At 43.6% G+C, this 23168-nt stretch overlaps 3 protein-coding genes across 4 annotated transcripts in view; 1 reads left to right on the top strand and 2 right to left on the bottom strand.

Moving 5' to 3' along the window:
- prrt1 (proline-rich transmembrane protein 1) overlaps positions 1-7205 on the bottom strand; it is a 7443-nt gene extending 238 nt beyond the window's left edge. Inside the window, exons 1-4 of the mRNA XM_080788080.1 lie at positions 6985-7205; positions 3756-4084; positions 2459-2635; positions 1-266 (exon numbers count right to left, since the gene is read on the bottom strand). The exon at positions 1-266 is cut by the window's left edge and continues 238 nt beyond it. Coding sequence (XP_080644206.1) covers positions 90-266; positions 2459-2635; positions 3756-4084; positions 6985-7006 — 705 coding nt within the window. The 5' untranslated portion in view covers positions 7007-7205 and the 3' untranslated portion in view covers positions 1-89. The remainder of the gene's footprint in view (positions 267-2458; positions 2636-3755; positions 4085-6984) is intronic.
- A 613-nt stretch (positions 7206-7818) lies between these two features.
- Positions 7819-23168, bottom strand: part of skic2 (SKI2 subunit of superkiller complex) — a 37918-nt gene continuing 22568 nt past the window's right edge. For both annotated transcript variants that reach the window (XM_080788068.1, XM_080788067.1), the window contains exons 18-29: positions 17640-17751; positions 17330-17448; positions 16201-16332; positions 14927-15064; positions 14645-14749; positions 13044-13179; positions 12673-12799; positions 12296-12506; positions 11832-11942; positions 11077-11295; positions 10109-10249; positions 7819-8706 (exon numbers count right to left, since the gene is read on the bottom strand). In XM_080788068.1, the coding sequence (XP_080644194.1) occupies positions 8506-8706; positions 10109-10249; positions 11077-11295; positions 11832-11942; positions 12296-12506; positions 12673-12799; positions 13044-13179; positions 14645-14749; positions 14927-15064; positions 16201-16332; positions 17330-17448; positions 17640-17751 (1752 nt within the window). In that variant the 3' untranslated portion in view covers positions 7819-8505. The remainder of the gene's footprint in view (positions 8707-10108; positions 10250-11076; positions 11296-11831; positions 11943-12295; positions 12507-12672; positions 12800-13043; positions 13180-14644; positions 14750-14926; positions 15065-16200; positions 16333-17329; positions 17449-17639; positions 17752-23168) is intronic.
- Positions 21022-22197, top strand: LOC308332450 (S-adenosylmethionine synthase-like; the record flags this gene model as incomplete). Its single annotated transcript, XM_080788355.1, has 1 exon — positions 21022-22197. One exon carries the CDS (start codon positions 21022-21024, stop codon positions 22195-22197), a length of 1176 nt encoding a protein of 391 aa, XP_080644481.1.

Below are 23168 nucleotides of genomic sequence, written 5' to 3'. Positions count from 1 at the left end.
TTTCTGTCGCTCCCATTCCTCCAGGTGTTCGGAAGTAGTGAGCTAGCGTAGCTAACACGCCAGCGTGTTGGTAGTGCTGGCGTGTAAAACTACGGGTCCCAGTCGTCGTCATGGTGCTGTGAGGCGATGATGATGACCACGGTGAGGATGGTACACAGGACGATGGAGGCGATGCCCACCGCCAAGCTGATGAAGGAGAAGTTACGTGCCTCGCGGGAGGCGATCTCCGCCGTCACCATGTCCCCTCTGGCTAAAGCTGTGCGCACCTGAAGACAGGAGAAGAGATGTTAGATGGAGGTTATATAATGAGAGAGAGAGAGACACACACACACACACACACACACACACACACACACACACACACACACACACACACACACACACACAGAATGAGAGAGAGAGAGAAAGAGAGGCATAGAGAAAGACCATCTGGTTCACAAATTCTGCCGGACTACAAAAAATAATTGGGCTGATGTCACTGTTACACAACCGGTCCCTGACATTAAATTAAATCCTATACTGTATACTTACATAGGATTAAATTAGGGATGTCCCCATTCCAGATCCGATCCCGATTTCTGTGTTAGCCGATACCAATACCGAATACCGATACCAGCGTTGTGACCTCGTGTTGCGTTTATAGCTATCTAGGTTTATAGCAGACTCCTCACTCAAATGTGCAACTCGAAAACAAACTCCACAAATTTTTATTTACCTGCCATAGTGTCAACCCCTTACCCCTGTGTCGAATCGGTGGTTAGACTGGCATATTCTCAGATACCAATATGACCCGATATGACAAATAAGGGCCGATATCGATACTTTACAGGTACAGTATCGGGACATCTCTAGATTAAATAAATAATATACAGTATATAAATAGCTGATCTAGAAACTTGCCCGTTGTAATTCCCCTAATTTCGCCAAATGTTCAGCTATTTTACAGAATGTTCAAATAGTTTTGCAGAAATATGATCGCCTATTTTCATCAAATGTTCACATGCCCATAATAGGGACGGTTTATGTGGTTAACCCATTCTGACCTGAGATCAGATTCATACGAGGTTTCCACTGGACACACACTGGTCTGATGAACCCATTCTGACCTGAGATCAGATTCTAAAAATGTCAGTCGTTCTTCGAATTTTTCAAAAATAGCAGACCTACAAGCTCGTATCGCGCCACTCGGTGGCGCGATACGAGCTTGTAGATCTGCTATTTTTCAATAGGTAAAGCATAACATGATGCTAACACCAAAATGGGTGCCCGGTCAGAATGGGTTAACAGGCTAGAACAATAGACAGACAAAACCAGCGCCATGTCAATCAACTAACTCAAACAAGACCAGATGGGGAAATCCAGTCTATCCCAGTGTACAAACCACCAATTCACTGTGCACTGACAATCAGAGGTAGAAATCAAGGCGCAAATAGCAGAATTCGATATTTGGATTTCCTACGTCAGGCTATACTTTATAGGTAACTCATGTGACCTAATGTCACAAGGTTGACACAGAATATCAATTTGTCATGGAATTACTTACTTACTTACTTACTCACCTACAACTGTAGGTGAGTCAATTTATGAAGAAATATCACTTAACCCCCCAAATCTTTTTTCAATGGATTCTGGTAGTATTGGGCATGCTAAATAACATACTAAGTCTACCAAAATCTATTCCCCAGAAAGCCGTCATTTTCAAGATTCTGTAATCATAATTTGGGTTACACGACACGCCAAAAGCTGGACATAGCTCTTGGGGCTATCGCCCCTCAGAAATGACATTTGCAGTGAAAATCCCACTCATGTGAAGTGAGGGGCGCCTTTGGGGGCATGCACAAACATGACATCACGGGGACGACATACATAAAGAAAACATGAAAGGTCCATAGACTTGGCTGCCACATGACAACACGGGAAAACACACAAAGCCAGGAAAAAACAGCTTTTAACACACCGACCATGGATGGAGATCTCCGTCTCTTCAATCCATCGGTTCACTGCCATGGACAGAGATCTCCATATTTGAATGTTTTATATTGATTCAGTTTGAGATTGCGCTATACTACTGTCTATCAGCATCTCGGTGTCTAGGAGGTCAACCGGACGTGGGTGGCCCGTTAGTAAAAAGGTTCTCCCCTCGTTGACTTGAATGATAGCAGAAATCTTAACACCCTTTTATCTATAGCTATATTTACGGCCGATTCCCATCACGTCACTGGTCCCGGTTTAAAAAAGAATCACACTTGTATGAATGAAGTGAGGGGCGCTCTTATCATCATACATTATCATATATCCCATTTAGTTTTCTGAAAAACCCCGTGTTTCTATGTCAGTGGTTCTCAAACTATTTCATGTCAAGAACCCCCAGAATTATATGTATTTGGCCGGCGACCCCCATCTGAAAATATGTTGTTCCAGGGACCCCCCAGATGCAAAGATTAGAGTCGCTGCTGACCTGCACTGCTTTCAAGATGGCGATGATGCCTGTGGGCCAGAAGCAGCAGATGGTTGTCAGTACAGCGATGGGCAGGTAGTCATGGGGAGGGCGTCGATCCATCAGGGTGATGCTGGGGGGAATCTGCATGGGGGGCATTCCTGGATGACCGGCTCCATTAGCCATGTAGGGCTGACCCTGAGAGGAGGAGAGAGTTATAAACTCATAGAGAGAGATAAGCAAACACAGACATATGTGGTATGTGTGTGTGTGTGTGTGTGTGTGTGTGTGTGTGTGTGTGTGTGTGTGTGCGTGCATGCATGCGTGCGTTTTATGCATGCGTGCAGCAAGTGCGTGTGTGAGACCAAAGCAGTTAACAGCGGGTTGCATCACTGGTATGTAAAAATGTGTCTCTTTCATCCGTTAATTACAAGTTGGACAAGACATCACCAATTAATCAAAGCAGTAGTATAACTGCCTCTCAAACTGACTTTACTAACATGCATTATAAGTACAGAACTGCTGCCAGACAAAATGACCTGTTTCATAACATAGGAGCTGTCATCTGGCTCGCAAGGCAACTGTCACTAAAATGAAGACAATTTACAATTTAAGGCACTTATCAGAAGCTCTTGTCCAGAGCAAATTACAACGTGCAAGATCAGAGTGAATGGCATGAACCATAGCTAGTAAACCAACAACAACCTAAGTTGCCAAGGAAACCATTAAACTCTCAATCGGGCTGTCTGCTTAATTCTCCTCATGAGACGTTGTGGTTCTACAAAACTAGATAAATGTGGGCTTTGTTTACAGATCACAATGGACGCAACCTATACTAAAGAAAAGCACTGGACTGCCAGTTACAGCTTGAACCAGACAATGGTCCAGATGACCACAAGTCTGGGAGAAATTAGGCACACACTAACCTACATACCCAGGCCTGTCACCTGTCACAACAAGGCCACCCATTTTCACTGGAAACCCAGTGAAAATGTAGAACGGAGTGCAGGTATGGCACGGAGCGGTGCACGCGTCTCCCTCATAGACACACTATACCCAAAAATCCATTGGTTAGCCTACTTGCATAAGACAGTGTGTGCATTTACGACGTGTGTGATACTAATTATAGTAAACTAGGCTCCAGCCTCCAGTACTCCTTCTGGTGTTCTGTCTACTCTACACACAACAAGAATGCCTCATCCTTCACCGCGTGCGTGCGTGCGCGGGTGCATGTGACGTCATTAAAACGCTGTGGTACCGAACCCCCCCACCACCCTCGTTAATATTTCAACAGATGCTCCTTCAGGCTCTGACTCACCGAAGTCATGGGGTAGATGGGTACGTAGGCTGTGCAGGGCTGCAGCTGCAGGGGGTAGCCCGAGTGGAGGTAACCCATGGACGGGTGAGGCATGGCACCTGTGGTGGGTCCATGGGTCTGGACACTGTAGCCCTGAGGAGCACCCGGGGGCCCCAGAGGGCCACAGTGGAACTGTGTCTCCTGAAGGTATCCCTCGGAGCCCTGGGGTGCAGTGGGAGGGGGGTAGTTGGGCTGAGGGCCCACATTGGGGTGCTGTAGAAAGTTGCATTCCGGGGGTACCGGGAGGTAAGGCGGGGGCTGCATGGACTGACGGCCAGAGTTATCCAGACCTGGATGGCACAAGGATGAACGAGAGAACGAGAGGGGGAGAGACAATGAACAGAGAGAGCAGAAAGAGACAGAGAGATGTGTGAAAGTGTCTTCTGTCTGACATTTTAGTCCTCTCTTTCAGACTAAATCATCAATATCTGTCTTCTCTGCATGTGCGCACATGCACACACTCTTGCATGCATGCACACGCACAGACCCACACATCATCATTCCAGCACAGGAGAATAGCACGCATGTGGAATACAAAAGGTTTAATCTAGACTGAGGGTACAAATAATGACAATCCCATCAAATAGAAGCCTCAGAGATGAAAGCTGATGGCATTAAAGATGGTGTACTGAAGACAATATCCTGCAGGAAGTTACAGATATGATGTCATGTTAGCTGACAAGGGGAGCATAAACCCACGCTCGTGGAAAAGAACAAGATCATGGGAAAACAGAAAGAAAGACTGGCTGAGGGACAGACAGAATGGCAGAGTAGTTATAAATATAGGAGTGAGGGAGATGGAGAGCAAGACAGAGAGAGAGAGAGAGAGAGAGAGAGAGAGAGAGAGAGAGAGAGAGAGAGAGAGAGAGACTACAAGTGCAAGGATGCACTAGGTAGAGAGGGGCAGGGATGGAGGGATGTGGTTGAGTGATGAGAGATGACTTGTGCTTGAGGACAGTGTTACATAAGTTACTAGCAGTGACAAGCAGAAGTGGACCACACACACACACACACACACACACACACACACACACACACACCTCTACTCTACTGCTCTACAAAGGTCATTTGTCTAATCTCTGCTGTAGGGAAGAAGCCACCTAACTCAAAAATGTTCATTTTTCAGGAAATGAAAAAAAAAAATCTTTTCTGGAAATTAAGAAAACCTTATATTTAAAAAAAAAAGCAATACAGCCTCATCAAAGTTGATGTTGTGACTTTATATTGTCAAATACTTGCATGGGAGGGGGAGAGGTGGTGGAGTTAGTTGCTTCAGACAGTTTGAGGGTCCAATGGAGTTAAGAGGTTTTGTCAAATGCATTTTTACTACTTCCATCCATTGGTTCAATATTTTCGAAAAAAAGGAATTGAGTTAGGTTTCCTCCCGACAGCAATGATATGTTGAAGACACCAAACGTTCTGCTGTTAGACAATAACAACTAGCTAATCCAGCCTGAAATTAAGGAAGCCAATTACGTTTGGACAGATTTCTGTGATTAAATCCCATTAGAAATAATCAAAATCCTGTCAAACTTGAAAATATGAGATAGGAATCCATTGAGTGCTACAACTCTGATGTCAAACAAAGATGAGCAGAGTAAAGCCTTTAGTCTTTAAATACACTCAAGGTAGGTAGGTGAAGCACATAAAGTGTCTTCAAACAAACAACAGAGACAGACATACGGACAGACAGACAGACACTGTGTGTGTGTGTGTGTGTGTGTGTGTGTGTGTGTGTGTGTGGCCAAAGTACACTAAAAGTATATTACTGTACACACTTAACAGTATTAACAGTGGTATTAGCAGGTATTATGGTGAATATAAATATATAGTCAAAGTCTATGTACTTCGACTCCAACAATCTAACCCCAGTAGTGATGGTAAATATGAACAGTTAAACAATTAAACATTAATTAAATATAATTAACTCATCATTACAATACCTACAGGAGCTTCTTCCATTTTGGAAAAAGAGTCAGCCTGTCTTGTGTTATAAGATCACAGAACATAAAATGGGCAGCCTAGAGCTCTCTCTATTAATAGTCAATGGTATGGGAAACATTCAATGTTTCTATTGTAGCCTAAGTATTCTTCCTAATCCAATCACAGTTATACCTAAATATGTCTATATATATATATATATATATATATATATATATATATATATATATATAGCTTTATATATAGCTTTATATATAGCTTTAAAATATATGTCATATTTATGTTTATAAATATAAGACATTTTACACTATGACCTAAACTCAGCGGGCATACTTTCTAATTAGTGGGTGTGGCAGTTCCTCATAAAGGTTCCTGGTTCGATCCCTGTCTCCTCCTGGCTTTGTGTTGTATCCTGACTCCTTGAGCAAGACCAACCCTCAACTTCTCCAAAATGAGTAGGTTGGTTCCCGGCATGGTTGCATCCACTGTCTGTCAGTGTATGAATGTAATAGCACATTGTAAAAATTCAATGGATAAAAGGTGCAATGGAAATGCAGACCATTTATCATTTAGTGCCCTTTTTTCAGGGCATGGAAATGTTAATGCTACAGCTAACAGCGTATTTGACATCCTAGACTGCTTTTAATGTATTATTGGCAACAGTTTGTGGAAGGCTGTGTGTCCTGTTTCAGAATGTCAAATCCCCTAGTTGCCCAACAGAATGCTCCTGTGGAATGGATGGATGGAAGAAAATTGTAACCCAATTAACGAAAAGCCGCAAGGGGGGGGGGGGGGGGGACGACGACTCATGTTGGGCGATTGCAAGAATCCGAGAAAACGACAGAAATTAAGACCAATAGGCTATCATTATGAACTTGACACTTCGCTTGTACACACACACACACACACACACACACTCTCTCTCTCTCTCTCTCTCTCGTGATAATGAAATGCAGGCCCGATGATGGAAGAGAGAAGCGCTGCCATACAGCGATGCGCTGCTGTGCAGATAAAAAGCAGATGTGGGGATGTTGACGGAGAGGCTGAATAATGCTGATGTTCCCATTCCCATCAGTACCAGTTTACCGAGAACAGGCGATGCCTTCAAGCCCACGGTGACAAAACGTGTACATTTTGCAGTGGGATAAACAGTGGGGGATGGGAAAAGTGGCTCAATTAGGCGATCAATTACAGGCAGCGGTGACAGAAAATCCGCAACATGGCACGACATGTAAAAAATTAAACCTACCGTGTTGTTTTTCAAAAGACATGCTCTACGCGGACAGTCTGATGGTGTCTCCACTTGATCGGATGTGAGAAATTCCTCCAGCTGCGTTAAAAATCCGGTCGAAGCCAACTGACGGGAGTTTTATTCCAAATAATTATAACCCATCTTCAGCTCTCTTCATCTCAGCATCTGGGATCTAATATTAAAATAACTTTTTATTTTAAATGTACAGTATGATCCGTTTATCCAATCCGACTGCGGAGTGCAGTTGAGTATGCTGTTCTGTTCTCCCTGCTGTTTGTGTAGATGCTACGTCCACCACCACAACAGTGGAAGACAGAGGGTTCTCCCCAAACGCATCGCGTTACATTGAATTAATCAGTCACAGCGATATCAGTCTTAAAGCGACAGCTCAGAGCCTCGCCTCAGACTCACTGGGCTGGAACATCCTGCTTTAGAGAAACACACGATGATCACTCACTGATGAGTATAACGCTGCGAAGTTATTTTTTTAAATAATTGCCATATTTGAATAAAAGTAACTATATTTTCTGCCAATTCAATATGACTAAAATGTCATGTATAATTCCCTACCAATATATTTCATTAGGAATAAAGATTATTTAATCTTTCCTTTGATTATTTTTCTTTTGCATTAAACAAATAAAAATCACTCAGAAGTGAGGGGCACATAGAAACCTCTTACTCCATGTTTGTTTTAAGTGCTCTCAACAAACATTTAAAAAGTCCATAGACTTGACTGCCACATGACGTAATTTCCGAAAGACAGACGTTGGATCGGCTCAAAAATGTATAATATATATAACACAAGAGACTGTTTTTGACATACAGCAAGTTTTATTACTACGGTACACAATAATTTACACAGAAAATTTTTCATTCAAATAGCATCCACTTTGGTCTGTATTTTAAGAGCATTTCCCTTTCTGTGTGGAGGGATTCTGCGGGACCCAGATCATGTAAACAGTAAAATGTTTATTAGGCACATAATTCATCAACAACCTGTGCAGTCTTTCTCTCCCCCACACTTTCACACCCTCGCTCCATCTGTTGATCCGGCACTCACGGTCGGTCAGAGAGAGGACTTGGAAAGGCCCCGCCTCAGTCAGGACAGAGTTTGCATATTAAAACATAGTCTCAAACCTGGATGAATCTGTTGGACGTTTTGGAACTAGCAGATGTGTATTGTGCAGCAGCATAGTCCAAGAGTCACTAGCTAAGTCTGATGGAGGGTAAACGGACAACATGCAAATCCACTTAAACCCTATATACTTTGTTGACCGGGGTCCCCCAGGGAGTCCCTTTTTGCCTTTCTGCAATGCCATAGTTACTAGCACATGAATGGGAAGTCATTTCTGTGTTTGGGAGGGTGGGGGCTTGATGTCATTCATTTCATGTATTCATTGAAATGTCTTTTAACCGGGAAGGTTGTGCCAGTAAAGGGACTTGCACATACAGTAGCCACACTGACAACCTCGGCACGATGCCATCTCTCACATAATATTCCTCTGTGTCCGTCCGTCAGTGTGTGTACAGGGAGGCGGTGAAGACGATGTCCCTGCGGATGGTCAGGGAGGCTTTCTCCATCTTGCTGCCCAGGACGGAGTCTCCCACGATGCGCGCCGCCTGCCTCACCTCCTTCAGCACCTCGTCCAGGCGCTGGATGCAGCGCACCACCGTGCCCTCCTGCACGTCTGTCAGCTGGGCGATCTCGGCAAAAGGCTGACACGACACAGACAGACAGACAGACAGGCAGGCGGTGGTGGAAAAAAGTAGTTAAATGTTTTACTTGAGTAAAACTATCAATACTGCAATATTGACTTGAGTAAAAGTACATAAGTGTTGGCATCGAAATGTACTTAAAGTACCATAAGTGAAAGTAGTACCCTGTACCCATTATGCAGAAGGTCTCATTTCAGGTTTTCAAATGCCTACACATATTTTGAAAATAGCCGATCTATAAGCTCCCAATGCGTCGCATCGCGGCGTATTGTGAGCTTGTAGATCGTCTATTTTCAAACGGCCGAAATGTACAGTATATACATGTAGCGCTGAAGTGGTTACTGTATGTACCTCTATCTACAATCTACAAAGTAACTAGTAACTAAAGTTTTTCAAATAAATGTAGTGGAGTAAAAGTGAAATATAGATGTAGTGGCGTAGAAGTAAAAGTATTGGCAATTGGAAATACTCAAGTAAAGTAAATTGTACTTAAGTACAGTAATAGGTAAATGTACTTAGTTACTTTGCACCACTGCAGACAGACAGACAAGACGTGACATGTCCGCTGACATTTTGTCTGCTCCATCAGGTTGTGTACACACTGTCCTGTTATGATTCCCATCCGGTGACCTGTGATACAAGTTGAACCCTTCCGTCTATCACTGTTACTAATGTTGCTCTGGAGAGGGAAGTCTCTGGAGCTCTCTGGTGGAGCCGTTACCCCCGCGACCGACTACGGATAAGCGGTTAAAGGTGGATGGATGGATGGATGGACCTGTGTGATACAAATCAACCCTTCCTGTCTATCACTGCATTCCTGTCTCTCGCTCTCTACTGTCGTGTCTCTTTCTCTACACTGTCCCTCCAATTACCTGTCTCTCTCTACAGTTCTGTCGTTCTTCCTTTCCAAAGGCGTGTTAGTCTCTCTCAACACTGTCCTGTTCTTTACTGTTCTCTCCCTCCTAAGTCTCTCTCTCTCTCGACCCGTTTCTCTCTCCTCCTACAAGGTAATTTATGTCACCAGTTGCTATGACAACCCAACAAAATACAAGTCATGCAGTGCTGCGGTATCATGTTCTCTCTTTCTCTCGCATATAAAACTGTTTTCTCACGTTTATCATCTGCTATTCCTCTCACAATGATAACATCTGTGGTTCTCTGATTTACAGTAGCTTTCAGTAAAGATGATATAGAAATTAGCAGTGCAGCAGTTAATCAACTGTTGTGAAAATAGCTGATCTACAAGCTTGCAATACATCTTGCATTGTAGACCTGCTATTTTCAACTATTTGATTAATAAATAAATAAATAATAGATCAATAGATTAATTGCTAAGACATAATCGATAGTTCCAGCCCTTCACAATTATACAAGCCAAATGTAAAATCCTTATGGTTATTACCATGCCTCTGGCCCAACAGTACACCACCTCTGTAAGACCAAATTTGAACTGGCCCACAAAGTCTTCTACCGTCTGTCCAATGCCGTAATCCCTCTGGAGCTCCCCGATACGCTTGGCGACCGCCAGCACACGATCAATACCCTGCAGGAGGAAGGAGTGACAACCGTCAATTACCATCTCACACACACACACACACACACACACACACACACACACACACACTTGTACAATTGACCTCCTCTCTAAATGCACTGATTGATTGATTGAAGTATTTATTAACAGTTTGCAGAATGGGTACATTTCACATGAAAGCACAACTCAATACAAAGACCGTTACTGAGGACGACACACTGATAAAGCATTACACTTGTTTACAACAGGGTCGACCATTTTCAATTCATCAGAACATTTACAGTATAAAATCTGTCTTCTTTTGCCAGGTGCTTTAAAAGCGCCTGCATGGACTACATTTGCTAGTATCCTTCCTATTTTTCCTGTTTCAGCTCTCTGCTTTCTAAACATTTCAACTCCCCCAGGCTGACTGAAGGTCTCCCAAACGACCGAAGGTCTCCCAATACATTCCCTCTCTGAATGATCTCTCTCCCAGTACGATGTATGGTATCAGCCATGCTGTTCCAGGGTCTGTTCTGCTAGGACTGCAGTGCAAGTGGATTCACAACCTAGTCATCACTTATTCAGGTCCTTATAAAGCACTTCCATGTCTCAGCGATGCTCGGCAACACATGCAGACATGGTGACTGTGTCTGAGTGAGTGCATGTGTTTTAGTCAGGTAAAGTGCCATTACAACAGGGCAGGACTTCTTCTATGTGTGAAGTCTTCCCTGGGTGAGTGCTTCCTTTTGTGTGTGTGTGTGTGTGTGTGTGTGTGTGTGTGTGTGTGTGTGTGCGTGTGCGTGTGCGATACAAGAAAGCTGAAAGGGAGATGGTATATGAGACAGTAGTCTTACCTCCTGCAGTGTGTTGGTGATGTGCGGTTCCACCTGTGATTTTTGGGTGAACACCAGACAGGCCAACAGGGCGGCGCTCTCCTCGGGGGCCATTGGACTCAGGGCATTCTCAAACAGTAGCTCTGTGAGCAGTAGCTCATGGCTGCTGATCTGACAGGCCACCCGGCCCTTCAGCTGCACCGCCCCACTGCCGTCAATGTAGTTCAGGGCCTTGAGGACCTGGGAAGGCAATTTGTACAGTGTCAAGAGTAAGAAGTGCAACATTTCCATGGGGAGTAATAATTCTAAAGATCAGTAGTTCTCAAAAGTGGGGTCTAGGGACCCTCAGGGTTCCTTGATATGGTTCTAAAAGGAACCCTTACAGGTCTGTAACTCTCAGTTATGTGGGTCCTTGAAATTAAAAGGTTTGGCAACCAGTAATATATATATAATGAATTGCATTTTATAGCGCTTTTCCAAGTGCTCAAAGCGCTTTACAATAGTTCATTCATTCATACATTGGGAAGTGAAGCGGCGAACAGTCGACGCCAGCGAATGTGGGAAGCCTCACTTCCCACATTCACCAATGGTGGCAAGCTCACACCGACTGACTCTGGAGGCAGTGTAGGGTTCAGTGTCTTGCCCAAGGACACTTCGACATGTAGACAGCAAATCACTTCGACATGTAGACAGCAAATCCGTCATTGAGCATTTGTGGCTGACAATCGGACATAGTTTTTGAGGTGTAGCAGCAGTCGATGAGGCAGGGGTCATACCTCGATTCTCTGATGGTATTCAGGGAGCAGAGCCAGAGATTTATCAGACACCAGATACTCCAGTTTCTCCAACTCTTCCTTTACCCTCATCCTCTCCTGAATACGTACAAACTACACATACACACCACACATTACATAATTATTGCTGTTACATAATTCAACAGCAATAGGACAGGAAGATGTCATAATGACTGATGATGATAGATTAATTAGTCTGTTTCCAACAACACATGCGGATACAGTCAGTCAGTCAAGTACAAGATGCTGCTCTACGGCACTCATCCCATCTGCAGTCTGCCTAACACATCCACGGAGACAACAGAGGTGACGGTAGAGGAACAAACAAAGTTTGACAGTAAAATAATGATATATATATCTTTTACAAAGCAGCACATTATAAGATGCTGTGTAAATTTCACAGTAGACACATCAACCACGCTCCACCTCCCCTCCCCCACACACACCTGTTCTGAGAATGTGGGCGAGTGGATGCAGTTGAAGTCTTTGAGGCTGTCCTGAAGCACGCGCAGCCTCATTGACGCCTCCACCACGTCCACGCTCTTCAGCTGAAGGTCATTCACGGGGTCAAGGGTCGCGATGCCACCCGGGTTGGCCTCCGCCAAGCGCAGGAGCTCTTGTGTCGCCGTGGAGATGGCCTGGCCAGGAGGGTCATGCCTATGATTAGAATAATTATATTATTATTGTTGTGCTTTATAAAACAGCCAAGGTAAAGCTTAGTTCATTATCACAGCATCAGATCACATGCACACACACCTAAAGAACACACACCGGAACCTCCTCAAGGGGGTGAACCACTGATCCAGATCACATGCACACACACCTGAAGCGCGGCTGTTGTCTCTTGCTGTAGTTGTCGATGATCCTGTCAGGAATCACCTTCAGAGTTTTCACCGTGATGGCAGAGATATCCTGCAGCTTCAACTTCTGTACGGTGTGACTGCATGGACCTGAAGCGCGCACAGGCACACACACACACACACACACACACACACACACACACACACACACACACACACACACACACACACACACACACACACACACACACACACACACACGATATGACTTAAAACCGATCAATCTTTTGTCTTGATTACGATTGATGAATGCTTTAAAACAAAGCTTGTGAGCTTGTACATTGGCTTAAAATGCCAAAACACAGTCCTTGGGCCCTCTGTGAGTGGAACCAACCTTCAGGTACGAACAGTGCTGTGTTGTACAGGTGAGGTAAACCTCCAGCATTGGGGCTGTTCTCCACCAGGTCCTCGTTCCCCTTCTCACACATGATCAGGGTGGTGAAGGTACGATTCACAGAGTCACTGGACACCTGGATACAGAGGAAGACCATTATGTTAGCTGACCTTTGCTACTGATATGTTGCATGGATAGTGGATAGATTCCTATCCACTCTGTGTCCGTTATTTGAAACATTGATCGCACGAGTCTTCATGATTCAGCGGAAAGCTTTTGTTCTGAACATAATCCCAGAATCTGGTTAATAAGACTGAAGGTATATAGTCCTGTAGGAGGACTGCCAGTGTATTTTGTGTCATTTTCAACCCCTTTATCCATATTTTATCTGCGAGCTTGAAAAATGTAACACAAATCTTCTCATTTTCAAATGGGGGGTCCGCGGGTAAATAGATATCTATTTGGGGGTCGTTGGCCCGAAAATGTTTGAGAACTACTGAAGGCATTCGTAGAATGGTCCACCAGGTCTTAATGGGTTAATAAGAAGCAACCTATATCTGTAGGATAACTCCCAGAGTCTGGTTTAATAACACTGAATGGCCAGAAAGTTGCAGCAAATGGATGTCTTGGATTTCTGGAAAGAAGTCAAGATCTTTAATTGTGTTAAAAGTGACGAGGTCCAATTCAGGTCTAGTCGCCATGTGCACGAAACGAGCACGCTCATGAAAATACGCTTGCGTGATCGCTCCTCCTCTTCTCTGCACGTCCAAAATAAACGCACGTCTCGCAATGAATTACTAGGCATGTCAGTCGCTCTCCATCTGAAAAGGCCTTTAGAGGTTCGGAGGGCAGCATTCCCCTCTTTTTTTTTTATCTCGCTCAATGTTATAGATAATAGATAAGGTCATAGTAGATAATAGAGTGGACCTGGTGAGACGTAGGAGGGGCCCAGACAGGAGTCAACCCACAGAGCCTAGTCCTTCCTCGAGCTAAATTGATCTAACTTCCAGTCCCGGTAGAGTAGTTCCGGAGCAACGGATTGTGTGGCCCTGGCCATGCCCTAATGGGACTTATCGAGGGTAGCTCCTGGGACGTAAGTCGGGACTTGATCTCCCCGGCTGGGTCACCCGAGTGAGGGGTATGATATTCGAGAGACTCGAAACCCGATGACCTTGGGATACATCACTGAGGATATGTCCCAGGTGCATCCATGCACTGTTTTTTTCCCGTGTTCAGATATCTGGGTCAAATTATTAGGGATGACCTCTGTGATCACTGATGATAAAAATCTTATGTGTACTGATGATGTCAAGATCACCCTTTTTAAAAGCTTAATCCTGCTGAGGCTCCCGAGATGGACAAGTGCCAGCCAATTGTTTGCAAACAGTGGTGTTCCCACTCTAGACGCCGTTCTCAGGAAACTGATTTATTGATGAGGTTGAAGGACTCAAAAAATGAAATTATAATGACTTTAACCATGCCTAATAAGAAGAGCTAGAGGCATTGGATGTATGGTTTTTAGATGTGCCGCTTTTTTACATGTAGACCTGTATTGTCTTATATGGACATTAGAGACTGAAATAAAGATTGATTGATGGTACCTGTAAGATGACTCCCAGAGTGTTGAAGTGCTGTTTGTTGTTGATGATGACGACTCGTCCCACAGACAGAGCTTTCAGACCGTTGATCGACTCCACAGTCGCTTGCTGAAAAGCACAGATCAATGTGGTTGATACTCAGGCATAATATACTGGACTGTAATTGACTGTCACGATTATCTGACCGAACTAGTTTTATAACGGTTTATGTCCCTTATTCCTTGTATGTACGTAGACATACTGGAAATAAAACAATGTGCTATGTGAGTGGGAGTGGTATTGCACCTGTAGGGCCTCGGCGGTGATGCGTAGCTCGGTGACAGTTCTGTAGTAGGGCAGCAGGTCAGAGAGCTGTCCCTCCGTTTCCAGGGGAGGCAAAGACATCAGAGTCTCCTTCAGCTGCCTGATCTGTTTCTCCTGGGCCTGAGAGGGGGGGGAGAGAGAGAGAGAGAGAGAGAGAGAGAGAGAGAGAGAGAGAGAGAGGATCAGGTGCTCGGCAAGATCAATCTTTGTGTGCTCTGTTTAATTTCACTAAACCAGTCACTTCATTTAATCAATATTTGATTTATTTATTAGATCCCCATTAGCTTGCTGTACATGACAGCAGCTACTCTTCCTGGGGTCTCAAGACCATCATCAAAAACAAAGTATTTCATGACATTACATACACCATTCATACAACACGACAATACAATACAACACAAAACAAAATCACCTCATAGCATGTCTAATACATTTGATAGCTAGCTCCAAGTACAAGTCTTCACATTGACATCAAAACAAAAATCATATTATATCGGGATTATAGCTCATATCTCCTTCACATCTCCTGTGTGAACAAAAAACGTTCTTTGTTTCAGAACAATGATAAATTATAGCTGGGGTTTTTAGTTGTGATTATGTTTTTGACAAAACACAGTAATGAATAATCCAACCTCCTTCTTACACTTAACCACACTAGATCATTGTTCATTGTACTTAATCTTGTTCGATATGGTATATAAATGTAGAACTGTAAGTGAATATCTTTGGCTTGTACCTGTGTGTGCCTGTGACACTCTTGACTGTAAGTGAATATCTTTGGCTTGTACCTGTGTGTCTCTGTGACACTCTGACTGTAAGTGAATATCTTTGGCCTGTACCTGTGTGTGCCTGTGACACTCTGACTGTTGTTAAGTGAATATCTTTGGCTTGTACCTGTGTGTGCCTGTGACACTCTGACTGTAAGTGAATATCTTTGGCTTGAACCTGTGTGTGCCTGTGACACTCTGACTGTTAAGTGAATATCTTTGGCTTGTACCTGTGTGTCTCTGTGACACTCTGACTGTTAAGTGAATATCTTTGTCTTGTACCTGTGTGTCTCTGTGACACTCTGACTGTTAAGTGAATATCTTTGTCTTGTACCTGTGTGTCTCTGTGACACTCTGACTGTTAAGTGAATATCTTTGTCTTGTACCTGTGTGTCTCTGTGACACTCTGACTGTTAAGTGAATATCTTTGGCTTGTACCTGTGTGTGCCTGTGACACTCTGACTGTAAGTGAATATCTTTGTCTTGTACCTGTGTGTCTCTGTGACACTCGGAGAAGCTGCGTCTCATCATGTCAGTGACGTGGAGTGCTTCCACACGCAGCAGGTTGAGGATCATGGTGTAGGTCAGTCTGAACTGAGAATGGAGGACTGTAGGCTTACCCTGATGGACACACACATACACATACGTGTTATACCGGTAGTTCTTATTAGCTCTGCCAGGCCAAAGGAAAGCGGGTGGGATTATGTTTTCGCCTCTGTCCGTCTGCCTGTCTGGGGATAATCATGCAAACTGCTGAACCGATCAGCGCCAACTGTTCTAAGGCACACAGCCAGTACACCAAGGAAGTAGCTATACACATTTATGTTTCAGTCACACGTCTAACTAAAGGGTGACACAATACTTCAGTGTCATACTACTGTATACCTAAAAATCTTATAATTGTACGTCATCATGCATCATCTCATTCTGGCCAATCATTAGTCTTTTATTGTTTGTGTTTACACAAACACTCAAAACTGGCCATTCATTATCAATGGCATTTAATGTTTGTGTTAATATCGGTAAAGGGCGCAAACCCACGGGTTCATGTACTATTTGCATTGTAATCCACACTGTGTTTGGAAAAAAAAACTGTCATCTCGGCCGTTACACTCATATGGATATGAAGAATCAACTGACAGAGAGAAACTGCTACTGAATTAGTTAAATTCTCGCTAGAAATAGACTATCATATATGAGTGACTGGATTTATTGGGTTAAATCCTCTTAGCAGATCTTGTATTGAACTTTCCTGTGCTTTTCTCTGCAAACTGTTAATAAAGTATTCAATCGCTACTCTCCCTCTTCCAATCTGGGGAGAGCCCCGAACTGAGCTCATGCTTCCTTCAATGCATGAGGAGTGAGCAGGCCGCTTCTAATCACCCGACAGGGGGGAGTTACCCCGGTAGGACGTAGTGCGTAGAAGGAACTGGTTATTCCAACCAGTTCCTTTCCCCTCCATCAGGCGCCCAAGCTGACCAGGGGGAGGCAGTATAGAGACCAGGATTAATATATATTATTATTGTATGTCATATCTAATAGTTGTATGTCATATTAAATCACATTTCACATCTAATAGGAATCTATGTGATATGTAATACCAGTATGCCAGTCTCACCAGCATCATCACATGGAGATCTGCCATTTCGTGGACCCCTGCCTTACACAAGATGATGACGGTTCCTGTTGCATCCAAACCCCTTCTACCAGCTCTACCTGCCATCTGGATATATTCCCCTAAGAGAGACAGACACAGAAAACAGAAAGAAAGAGGGAGAGAGAGACAGCAATAGACGGACAAATCATATACTGTAAGACTTCCAAGTTCCGAGCTCTCATCTTGCATGATACATCATAAAAGTGAAAGTAGCACTTTTTCTGACAGACAAGATACAGAAATAGACAGATCCAGAGGACAGCCAGCTTACCAGGCAGCAGGTTTCTGAATCCTGTGCCATCGTGTTTCCGGATGCTGTCAAACACCACTGTTCTGGCAGGCATGTTCACTCCCATGGCAAATGTCTCTGTGGCGAACAGGACCTAATGTTCACAAACACAGAACCCCCAAAACCATTGTTCACATTGTTTTCACAGCAAAGTATACAGGAATCATGCTAAATTAAGTTAATAGACCTATATTATCATTTATAATATAGGTGTGTTAAATCAGGGGTTCTCAACGTTTTTGGCTGGGCCCCCCCGGAAATGCTTTGGCCATTTCTCGCGACCCCCTGTATTGGTGGTGGGTGGCCCCCTCCCCACCACCAATACAAACTGACTGCAAAAATAACCTATAATAAATGAATACTGAAACCAGATTTAATCATTAAGGAAAGTTTATGCATGCACCACGTACTATGTACTCCTAATTCCCATTTTCCAGCCATTGAGTTTCAAAGAAAATTATATATATATATATATATATATATATATATATTTTAATAATTTGGCGACCCCTCAAAATAATTTGGCCACCCGTGTGAAGTGAGGGGCGCTCTTATCATTATACATCATCATACATCATCTCATGAACAACTGAATTTATGTGATTGGTTAGCCGATTTGCTAGTCTACATAGGACATACATTTTCCCTTCATTATCAATGGCATTTAATGTTTGTGTTGCCGCAAATTTACGTCATATTTTAGGCACATATGACCTAATTTCTCCTTTCATTGTCAGTGGCAAATATAAGACGTGTGGACAAAAGCTGTATCGAGGGGCTAGTGCCCCTAAAAAAAAGAAAAAGATGATTATTGATCCACATGACATCACAGGGGGCGGAATAATAAGGAATAGACACACACACACACACACACACACACACACACACACACACACACACACACAAACACACATACATCTACACAAAGTAAGGAACACACACACACACACATACATCTACACAAAGTCACATGCTGGAGCGGATAGCACGGCTCAGAAAAAATAGAAGAAAGGGTTGGTTCATGGCCCTCTACGTCCTCAACGCTGAGTAATCAAGGTGTACAACTCCTGCAAACTGTCCCGGCTCGGTTCAGGCCCGTCTTCTGAGGTCACATACCCCGGATAGGTGGGAAAGAATTGTGCAGGAGGTGAGCCAGTGATGGGAACCCCTTCCCCTGACGACGGTGGAAGAAGCAGTGGTATCAGTTTAGCATGGGCATAGTCAATCTCATACCCCCCAAATATCAGACCTACGCAGCAAGCACCCAGCGCCTCTTCCAGAAGCTTTGATACCTTCTGGTATTAATCATAGATTAATGACATCATAGACTGGCCAAATAGACTGTACTGACATATATTCTGTTTTCCGTTTTTTGCATATAGTCACTGCCTATAGTATGGACTGAATTTTTTGCGAATGCAGTGAGCACTTACTATGAGACCTAGCAGATCATGTCTGTGTGTCTGTGTGTCCCCCCTTTGTGCCCATATATGGAGCTGAGTGATTTGTTTGTGATTGATGCAACACACTCCATATTTGGACGTATAGCTGCTTTGGGGACTCCTTATATGGTTATGGCCAAGTTAAAAACTTAACTTAAAAATAACTTAACTTAAAAAAATAATAACTTAAAAAAACCCAAATATGTACGAGCTGCATTCGCTTCCCGCGTTTGCGCGTCTTACTGGTACTAATGTACTATTGTTGTTCCGTTTCCTTTCCAATTGTGTGTATGATTTACTTGTTTGTCAAACAAATAAAGGGGTTAATTCCATACGCTCTAGCAATCCAGTAATAAATAGCTCTCTCAGAATCTGGCGCCAATTCAGAAAACACTTTGATTTTAATAATACGTGTGGCCATATGCCCTTGACCAACAATCATCTTTTTCCTCCCTCGCGAGAGGACTCAGCTTTTAAAACATGGCACGTCAATGGCTTGATTTTCTTTAGCGACTTATTCATAGATGGCACATTTGCATCCTTTAAAAACCTCCAAGATGACCATGAGCTACCAAATTCTCACTTTTTCAGATACCTCCAAGTTCGAAGTTTTGCTAAGGAACACTTTCCATTTCCAGCTATGCCAGATAAGAGTATAGTAGACACCATACTAGACTGGGACCCATACACCAAAGGTAGCATATCTAATATATATAAGGCTTTACAGGAGATTGGCCCTCCTCTCTTGGATAAAACAAAATCAGCCTGGGAACAGGACCTGAATTTAGAGCTGGAGGAAGAGTTGTGGGAACTCTCTTTGAGGCGTATTCATACAACCTCTTTATGTCTTAGACATTGCCTAATTCAATTCAAAATAGTACATCGTTTGCATTTCTCGAGAGAAAAACTATCTAAAATTTATCCTGACATTGACTCTACTTGTATAAGATGTCATCTGGAGCCAGCCTCTGTTGGACATATGTTCTGGGGATGCACTTCCTTGAACCCATTTTGGAATAGTATTTTTGATGCTTTCTCAACCATCTGTCATATGCCAATTGCGCCCAACCCGATAACTGCTATATTTGGAGTTCCCAACGACGATGCACCAATTACTTCTTCCCAAGCCAATTTCATAGCTTTTGCTTCACTCATAGCGAGGAGACTTATTCTCCGCAATTGGAAATCTGATAAACCTCCAACATTTACAAGTTGGGTCAAGGATGTTCTATCCTTTATACCATTGGAGAAGCTCAGTTACAACAGGTTCAAATCTCGCCAGAAATTTGTAAAGGCTTGGTCCCCTTTCCGTGAATTCACCCTTTCACTGTCCTCCGACTCACTGTCCTTTGATGATGTGTCCTAAGTGTTTTTCCTACATGTAATTTGGTTCACTGTGTAGCCCCTTAATCTAGTAAAAGGCAAAATTTTATTTTATTGTATTTACTTCATTTATTATTTATATCCTTTAATACCTGTTTATTTTATTATGTTGTTTTTTTTTTTTTTTGTGTGTGTTGTTGTTGTTGTCTTGCTTTGTGACGGAACCGGGGAGGGTGGGGTATATGTGGGGTTGTTTGTCTACAAAAATTGAAAATCTTATAAATAAAGTTATAAAAAAAATAAAAAAAATAAAAAAAAAAAGGGGTTGTGGAGGGAAGAAGAAATGTACTGTGTACTGTGGGGTGTGTATCTATATCTACACCGGTTTTCTCAAATAGAAATATTTTTTGGGAAAAAAAGGCTGGTCTCCAAGTACTCTGATAACACTTCATGATGTCTTTCCCAAATATGGGGTTTATTCCCAACGATGGATATGACTGACATCATAATACTGATGTAAAATATGACTTATGTCATAGACTGGTCTTCAAGTACTCTGATAAAGGGTACGGCACATAAGACAAAAGAAGACGTGAACAATGAATGGTGTCTCCGATTCTTGCACCGAGGACAACAGCTTCTTGTTCACATCGGAATCAGTCGGAGAGGGACATCCTGACAAGGTGTGTGACCAGATCAGTGATGCGGTACTGGATGCCCATCTCAAGCAGGACCCCGAAGCCAAGGTTGCGTGTGAGGCTCTCATCAAGACCGGGATGGTCCTCCTGGCAGGCGAGGTGACGTCACATGCCACAGTGGACTATCAGAAGGTTGTGCGGGATACCCTCCGCCACATAGGATATGACGACTCTTCCAAAGGCTTTGATTATAAGACCTGCAATGTTCTTGTGTCTTTGGACCAGCAGTCGCTTGATATTGCCCAGGGTGTTCACATTGACCGCAACGAGGAGGACATCGGGGCAGGGGACCAGGGACTGATGTTTGGCTATGCCACCGACGAGACAGAGGAATGTATGCCTCTAACTATTGTCCTCGCCCACAAGCTGAATGCCAAGATGGCAGAACTGCGCCACAATGGCACTCTACCGTGGCTTCGTCCAGACTCGAAGACCCAGGTGACCGTTCAGTACCGCCAGGACCGTGGCGCCATGCTTCCAGTGCGCGTGCACACCATCGTCATCTCCGTACAGCATGACGAGGATGTCTACTTGGACGAGATGAGAGATGCCCTAAAGGAGAAGGTCGTCAAGACGGTCGTTCCATGTAGGTATCTGGACGATGACACAATCTACCATCTGCAGCCCAGCGGACGCTTTGTGATTGGAGGCCCCCAGGGAGATGCCGGTCTGACAGGGCGCAAGATCATTGTCGACACTTATGGAGGTTGGGGTGCCCACGGGGGCGGAGCCTTCTCCGGGAAGGACTACACTAAAGTAGACCGGTCTGCCGCGTATGCTGCTCGCTGGGTGGCTAAATCCCTAGTTAAGGCTGAGCTGTGCAAAAGAGTGCTGGTTCAGGTGTCCTACGCCATTGGAGTTGCCCATCCCCTCTCCATTTCTATCTTCCACTATGGGACCTCCAAAAAGAGCGAGAGAGAGCTGCTTGATATTGTAAAGAGGAACTTTGACCTCCGCCCTGGGGTCATTGTCAGGGAGCTGGATCTGAAGAAGCCCATGTATCAGAGAACCGCAGTCTACGGCCACTTTGGCCGAGACTCCTTCCCATGGGAGGTGCCCAAAAAACTTAAATACTAAACCTGTTAAGATGTTTCCCCCAGGCCTATAGGTGTATTACACAGAAGCCTACAAACACCCCAAACATTTCTCATTATGGCATTATTTAAACCCGACCTATCCCTTTTGAGCAGCGCCAGCAGCTCCAATGCATAGCTTTGTGTGTATGTAGTATGTACCCTCCGTGACATCATGTGGCATCCAAGTTAACTTGATCATCATGATAAAAGGTGCCGCTGACTTCACACAAGTGTGGTTTTTTTCAAGGCTGCAACATAATTCTTGCTGAAACGTTTGGTGAGGTTGTAATAAGAACAAAATTATGTAATTGCAGCAGAAACAAATAAATGGCACCGCCTTGCCTTGCACATCCAAGATGTTCTAACTAGCTGAATTACAATGCAGAAGACACCAATGTGAAACTTGTGTGTGATTAATCTGGAATTCAAGGTGGGTGTGAATTTATTGTTTTATTTGTGCAATCTGCCAGCAACGGTACCATGCAGTCAGTTTTGAATAAAGGTTAGCCTTTTCCCTATTTTAAGTAATTCGCAACGGGTTCCTAACGCAAAATCAAATGGGTTCAGATCTGAGGAGGCACGTCTGAAGCCTGGCCTGAACGGGGTGTCCGGACGTAAAAACAAATCCATTAGGAGCAGTGGCTAAAAACATTAAAACAGAAGCCGAAGCGCTTAGTGGTGTCTTGTTCAGTCTGGTATTTCATTTCAGTTTAGCTTTAATTTAGTGTAGAAAAGTAGTTTTAGGAATTGACTAGTTTTAGGTTAGTCTTAGTTCAAGTTTTTCCGCAACGGGGAAAGCCCTTGATATAGAAGTTGACAAAGTAGGACGAAAGAATGCATTACAGCAGATTACATGCAATTCTATCTCGTTTTAATTAGTGTACAGTGTTCATTATATATATTTTTTTCCTTTTCACTTTTTAGACTTAAGTTTACTATAATAACCCTGTTTTCTATGTAAGATGCAGCATT

Source organism: Protomyctophum bolini, assembly GCF_963924005.1.
Source record: "Protomyctophum bolini genome assembly, chromosome: 17".
Classification (NCBI taxonomy): Eukaryota; Metazoa; Chordata; class Actinopteri; order Myctophiformes; family Myctophidae; genus Protomyctophum; species Protomyctophum bolini.
Note: the sequence above shows the minus strand (reverse complement) of the source record. Positions and strands in the feature narration are given on the sequence as shown.